Source organism: Centruroides sculpturatus, unplaced genomic scaffold, assembly GCF_000671375.1.
Source record: "Centruroides sculpturatus isolate CEXI.00-Female unplaced genomic scaffold, Cexi_2.0 scaffold659, whole genome shotgun sequence".
NCBI classification, from domain to species: Eukaryota; Metazoa; Arthropoda; class Arachnida; order Scorpiones; family Buthidae; genus Centruroides; species Centruroides sculpturatus.
This window is the reverse complement of record NW_019384850.1, coordinates 182,957-190,607: the sequence shown is the minus strand read 5'-3', so window position 1 is coordinate 190,607 and position 7,651 is coordinate 182,957. Positions and strand designations below refer to the sequence as shown.

Below are 7,651 nucleotides of genomic sequence, written 5' to 3'. Positions count from 1 at the left end.
CCATGCCTTACGCCGCCCTTGGTCATAGAAATGATGTAATTTGAATATAAATTATTTATAAATACGTATGTCAAGTTATATTTTTATTACTACGTAAAATATATTTAAGAGTTTACGACCACTGTGCTGGGTGAGACGTTGTTGAAACAAAAAAAGTTATGCATTCCATCACGTACATAAACAGTATCGTAATTCGCCAAGTGCAAATCAGCAAATTCGTAAAATTTTTGTTTATTTTGAACAATCCGGATAATGGAGGTTCTACTGTATCATTATAATGAAAATTTCAGTTTAACATAATAAAAATTCTGTTCATTACAAAATAATAGTTTCATTATAATGAAATCTATAAATGCATAAATCATTCATTATTAGTAAATGATAAATATTATGTCAAAAAGTCTGGCAACATTAATTTTAATGTCTAGTTCAACTGGCAACACAAATTTTAATCTTTTAGTTATGGTTTTGTTTTGATATTATTACTCTAAATTTTATTTCTTTAAGTTTACAAGAAAAAATGGAGAAAAACAAAAGCAGTTTTCTTTGGAAGAGGAGAATAAAATATTAGATAATGCTCAAAAAAGAATAAAAACAAAAGATGTGCCTGATGGTCTATTGGAATGCTGTGTCACAGGACTGGATTTTATCAAAAAAAACTTTAAAGAAAACACACACAAGACTTAGACTTCTTTTAACAGAAAATAACGGCTTCAAACAGAAATAACAATTAAAGAGGCAGGATTCCAACTAATTTGTACTACTATATTGTTATTTTAGTTGTTTACTCGTGATTTTTTTTTGATAATTTTTTATTATGGATTAATTTTCATTCTAATTTAATATATCCTTACATTCTGAAAATGTGAAATTTGGTTCCATATAAATACTAATAGATAAATTGCATTTTTAAAAACTTCCTTACTACAAAAGAGATTTTTTTTTTTAATCAATAAATTTCTTTATCCTTGCATTTTTGACTGTTTCAATATAATGAAATTTCAGTATAATGCATATATTTTGATGGTTTCTTCAATTTCGTTATATCAACATTTCACTGTAGTAGCTTTTCTCAATTTATAAAATATTTATGTATAAATTATTGTTGCTTTTGATTTAAGGAATAACTTTTATTCAGAGATTAAATCAATTTTGAATTAAATACTTAATTTTTTAAGTGTGTATAGTTTGTTTTTTAATATTAATTATAAACTTGAATGCTTAATAGTTTTTAAAATTAACTTATGTCTAATTGCATAGAATTTTAATAACAGGTTACTATTTCAAATTAATTTTTAAGTTTACACAAGGATTAGATTTGAACAAAACAATTTCATTACAATTAATTACTTTCAAACAATTGTACTGAGTCATAGAATAATTTTTTGTTTTTAAGCATTGTACTACTTAAGATTCATTAAATGTTTTCATTATTGGATTAGTATTAGTGTAAGCCAGTAATTGTCAGTTGCAATAACTCCTTGCTGTATGTGAAAATTCATTATTGTTAAATGACTGGTAGACAATAAAATGCATTTCAAAGTAAAAATTAAATTGCATTAATTCTCAAATCTGCTAAATCTCTAAATGATATCCATTATTATAATTGTTACTTTTTGAAAATCTTATTACATTGTAGTTTTGAAAAAGAAAATCATTTTTAAAATTAAATGGGTCTACAAATAGAGATTTTTTAGTGTTTTTTTTAAATTATTTTAATTAATTTTAATTATTTTAATTTAATTTTAATTATTTAAAATTTTAAGTGCTCCTAATCAATAATACAAATTTATTAGCATGTTATTTTTATTTACATACATTTTTGTATCAATGTACAATAAATCATAGCTCTTTTTAAATTTTATAGCGAAACTTTCTGATATCAGAATTGTTTTTGGCTATAATTAAATTAATTAAACAAGACTTAGTTTAAAAGTAAGCAATTAAACTGCTATTTTTCATAAAGATTAGCAATTAGAAATTAAATTATTTTCATTTTTTTTAATTTGTGTGCACTCATTTTTTAAAATTATACCTATTGCAGATATAGCCAGGTCTACAATGGAAGTGGCTGGGTGGTGAGGGACAGACAGTCCAACACATCTATGACAGATTACCCCAAAAATGATGTTTTTGTATTATTGATGTGCATGTTTCAAAGATTAGTTTTTAAAAAGCACTAATTTGATGAGTTAAAATGGTCAAAAATTATGTGAAAAATGATTAAAATGCCCTAATGTATACAACAATATTCAGCAATTTTAAAAGTTGTTTTAAAAGAATTGCCAATATAAAGCAGAATAGTTTCCTGTATTAGCCTACGTGAGGCTCTTTGAGATAATTTTGTATTGCTTGATCAACTTTGGAATTTATTTAGTGATTTTAATGTTTTGTCTTAAATTTTAAATTAAATGCTTAATAGATATTTTTAAAAAACGTTTTGATAGTATTTTTTTCATTGCATTCTAAATAAACATGAATTTTTAGAAATTTATTTTTATTTGATAAACATGTCTTCTCAAAGACAAGCAAACAGCATAAAGATTGCCAATTAGCTACTAGTTCAATTAGTTTGTTGTTTTGATATTAGGTTACTATTTATCAAAAGCAATTAGTGTTCATACTGATAATTAAAATATAGAACTTTTAATTTACAAATTTGTAAACTTATACTTGAAATAATTTCCAATTATGGTAATATTCTGATAAATACATGCAAGATTTATATATAAAACTTTTATTTTATAACTTATTCATATGATAAACTTTATAACATTATCTATTGTTGCAAATATTAATCACTAATTTTTATTTAAGTAATTGAAAAACAAAACTTTTATTAAAATTTATTTTTAAATACCAAAGTTTTCAATAAAGAAATTTTGATACAAATGAATTTATAATTTTGGCACTTTCAAATAGTTATTTATTGATGCACAATAATATATTAAGTACAAACATCACTAAACCCGATATATAATAAAGCTACACACCAACCGAATGCCGAAAATTGATTACGTAATTTCATTTAATAATTAGCCTTATACTAGCCCGATAGATTTTCGGCATTCGGTTGGTAATATATTAAGTTTTACATGAGTTGAATTTTAATAGAAATTTAGGGTAAAACATTTTAAATACAGGAATCCCTGATGTTTTGATCTAATCTATTCCTAAAATTGTTCATGAAAGTTAGATAATAGTTGCATGTTATAAAGAGTGTTCCATTCTCAGAGTGCTAATGAAAATTCAGGGAACTTTTCTACCTTATTTTATACTTCATAACATGTTCATTGAAAAAATATATTTAAATTGTTAAAACATTATATGAAACAAAACAAACAATTCATATTAATTTTTGAAAATAAATTTTATGACGATTATATATGAGACCTTCTTTTTAGCAAGCCCATTGTGGGTTTGGCTGGGCTTACAATGGGGCAGCTCGATGGTCAGGGGAATGGCCCAACAAATTAGGACCAACTACCTGGAAAATTCCTGGGAATTTTTTCAACTTGTTCGGATTCAATCTTGAGTCCCCAGAGTAGTAGGCTGTCACCTTTTACCACTTGGTCATCCAGTTGTCAGAATTATTTTAAAGAAAAATGTGAATTTTAATTTCCATTTGTGTTTATCATTTAAGATATATTTACATGGATCATTTCAATAAAAAGTGGGCTTTATCAAACTATTTTGTTATATTAATGATTAAAAAATACAGGGTAGTTAGTCTTTCTCTCATTACAAACATTTAGTGTACAAAATCTATGATAGGTAGAAACATGAAGTTCGTGGCCTAATTTAGACTTACAGCAAAAAAACTCTAGGAATGTTGAACAGATTGTGAACAGTTTGGACAAGCTGCAGTTGCTACTATTGAAAATGATGCCTTTACAGGAGAAAGCTCAATGTGTTTCGTGGTTTTACAAAACAGAATCATCAATAACAGTTCAGCTAAACTTCAAAAAAAAAAAAAAAAATATGGATGAGAATCCTCAGATGTGGAAAGCATTGAAGATTGATATGTAAACATTTTAAGATACTGGTACTGTTGGTAACCTGAAAAGAACTGTTAAAGTTGTTTCCTACTCATGCAAAACTGCAGTGGAAACTATGCCAATGATATTGACTATTATTATTTTTTATTTATTTATTTTTACATCATCCTGTGATGGAAAGAATGCTGCTACATTGTTAATCTTGTCTCAACTTTTCTATTGTGGTAAATATCCTGCAAGTGAAAATTTGACTAATCCCATTGCTTTGAGTTGATAATTTTTGTATGTTAACATAATATGAAGCAGCAAAGGCTTTCTAAATCTATTGATGATAGAGGTTCTTGTGCTTACAAACTGCACCAATGAATGCCTTTCTCCATTCTCAGAATTCCCTGATCCACTTGGAGAATCAGAAATGACTGCTAACCTGCCTGTATTGACACATGATTAAACTGTCAGGCCCTCCATGTTAAAGTTGATCTTGGACATCTTTTGCAACACTATACTGACTGATGCAGTTTCAGACTGTTGCCATCATATAGAATTCCTGGAAACATGTTAAATTCTACAAAGTGATGTATGGTGATATATATATCCCCATACATCACTGGATTTTGGATATATATATATATATCTCCAATCATCACTTTCAGAAAACAGTAGTAACATACTACTCAGAGGATAGTGAGCTGAAACTTCAATGTACTGTTTTCTTTTGTTTTTAAAAATTTATCATTTGTTCATTTATAGAAGGAAAATATGTTTCTGGACAGAATATAATTATCAATACAAATACTGTAGATCACTATTACTTTACAAACTCCCTCCCTTCTTCAACTGTTATGTTTTATTATGACTATCAAGAATATGAGACTATTTTAGTGTTCTACACACAACTTAAAATTCCTGGAAAATGTAGTTTTAATTATGATATTGACTTCATGAAACTGGTTACTTGCAGTTTTCCAGAAACTAGTTATCTGATGTAATAAATTATACTTTTGTGATATAAATTCACTTCTATGACTTAATTGTGAGGGGGGGTCTGATTTTGACTGGCATAATTTTTAATTCTCAAAAATATTTAACATGAATGTAACTATCATTTACAGTATACCTTAAGTTTCTACAGTATGGTTCTATAATTAAGGTTATAAGCTGAATTTGATTTTGATGAGATGTCATAGTTAAATATATTTCTAAATATTCAAGTAATTTAATTGTAAAATCTTTTCTTTTTACAGAGTTATACTGTTTTAATCAAGAGGGTCCCTGGACTTGAAAGACAGCCAGGAGTGCTTGAACGCAGATATACAGATTTTTTGCATTTGTATCAATCACTAAAAAAACATTTTCCATCTGTTTTAAATGACTTTCCATTTCCTAAGAAAGCCCTACTAGGAAATTTCACAGCAGAAGTTATTACAGAAAGAAGTGTAGCTTTTCAACATTTACTTGCTTACATTTTCTCTATTAGTGAACTACGACAGTCGATAGAAGTAGCTGAATTTTTTTATAATCGTGAACTGCAAGATGCACATAAGATGATGAAAGTGGGACAATTTGAGGATGCTTCGGTTATTTTAGAAAATGTGTATTTTGTTCAAGAAAAGTTATTGGGTGAGGATCATTTCTCGACATATTATACTCTGTGTATATTAATTGCTTGTCTTAATGCAGTAGATAATATATCAGAAGCCCAGAAATATGCTGAAATAGCCTTGCTGTACGTTTCGAAATACATCAAAAGTGATCTCACTGTTCCTCTAATGGTTCTTTCAATCAGATTGTGGTGGGCTGTTGGAAAAGACAAACGGGATCTTGAGAAGAGGGTTCAAGAGATGAAAAAGAACGGCATAAACGTAGAAAAGCAGCCTACTCTGCTTGAACTTGTGCTTCACAGAGAATGTCCTTTGGTTCAAAACTGAAGATCTTAAATCCTGTTGACTGCTTCTAGTCTCCATAATTTATTTACTTAAAATAATTTAAGTAGGAAATATTTTAAAGCCAATCTTTTAGGTAGAATAATCATATAAAAAAGTTAGCTCAAAAAGTAAAGTCTNTTGGAGCAGAATAATAATTGAAATTTAAAGTATTATTGTTTTTTAAATTATTATTATATAAATATTTTTGTAAATCTTGTTTTATTTAGTGAAGTTAGTCTGAATAATAGATTTCAATTAAGCCTTCAGGTAAACTACAAAGTTTCCTAATTGTTTAATGTGTTAAAGTTTTGAGACTTAAAGTGAATTTTTTATTTAAGCAAAGAAACAATTATCTTAAATTTTCTTTTTGCATTTTTAAATTTTAAGTCATTATTTATTTATTTGTTGTATTTAGTTTAAATAATTAACTATGATATTTTTATGTATTAAAATATCTGAAATTATTCAAATATGACTTAACATGGATTTACGTCCATGTTAATTTTAAACACAGACCTCTCATCAGCTCATTGATGGTTAGACATATGGCAGTAAACACAATAAATATCTAAAATATTTTATTTAGATCAATATATATATATGTGTATGTGTGTGGTGTGTATGATCTAAATCTTATATATTTATACATATATTAATCTAAATTTGTTGTAATAACGAGAAATCAAAACTTTGTGAACACTGAAAAGTTTTAACAAAACTGTAAAATACAATATTTACAATTTATTTCAAGCACTGAAGTGAATTTATGATAGTATTAATAATCTATTAAATATTAAATGTCATGACTAATACAAAATATATTCTGCAAGTAATCTTTCATTGAATTGTGTAACCAGAAGTTTTATCAAAATTTACTTTTACTTTTGAATATGTTATGCTTTCAAACTAATTAAATTAACCTTATATCAGTAACTTGAATATTTCTTAAGTCAAACTTGAAAATAACACTTTTTCAAGACTTTAGAATTAATCAATAGAAATAATTTATAGATATGTAAAGAATATTTCTTAGAACCTGTAAATACAAAATTTTTTTAAATTTAATAAATTCTTAGAGAAATAATGCCATTATTCATTATATACATAATGAAATAAATAAAATTCATAAAAATATGTTTAGAATGAAAGCTTTGCAGTTAGTATCTTTCTTGCAATGCTAACTGCATCCTGTTAAATATCTCTATTGCACTTTTTGTAGCATGTTTGTAGAGTTTTCTTCATATATTTTTAATTTTTAAGATATTTGTCCTACAAATAAAGGAAATAATCAGTTTCTCATATATATTGTCGTCATCATCATCATCATCTAGTTATACAAAATTCACCAATAAAATGTATTTTATTTACTTCCTTTGAGAGTTAAAAATAGGAAGTGATTTCAGCTGATAAGAGTGCTGTTTTATTTCGTAACAGTAATACAGTGAAATGTCAGTGTAATGAATATACAGTAGAGCGTCGATTATCCAAATCATTTGGGGACTGGGGTTGTTCGGATAACTGATATTTCGGATAACCGATTATGTGTGAAAAAATAGTTTAACGTATCTGATGTTGAAATTTTTCTCCGTTTGTGTCGCTTTGTGTTGAATTTTCGTCGATGTTAAGCCTAACGAAGACTATTGTATCGTTAAAAATTATTTTTTTATTTTATACAAACAAAATAAATATATTGAAAAATATAAAAACAATAAAAAATTATACTTCAGA

The 7,651-nt window shown here is 26.5% G+C and overlaps 1 protein-coding gene across 1 annotated transcript in view; it reads left to right on the top strand.

The window, feature by feature from the left end:
• The window catches only part of LOC111630458 (sorting nexin-21-like), a 9,898-nt gene extending 3,854 nt beyond the window's left edge, over window positions 1-6,044 (top strand). Inside the window, exon 2 of the mRNA XM_023374557.1 lies at window positions 5,243-6,044. Within this exon, the coding sequence (XP_023230325.1) occupies window positions 5,243-5,926 (684 nt within the window). The 3' untranslated portion in view covers window positions 5,927-6,044. The remainder of the gene's footprint in view (window positions 1-5,242) is intronic.
• Window positions 6,045-7,651: the final 1,607 nt, after the last annotated feature.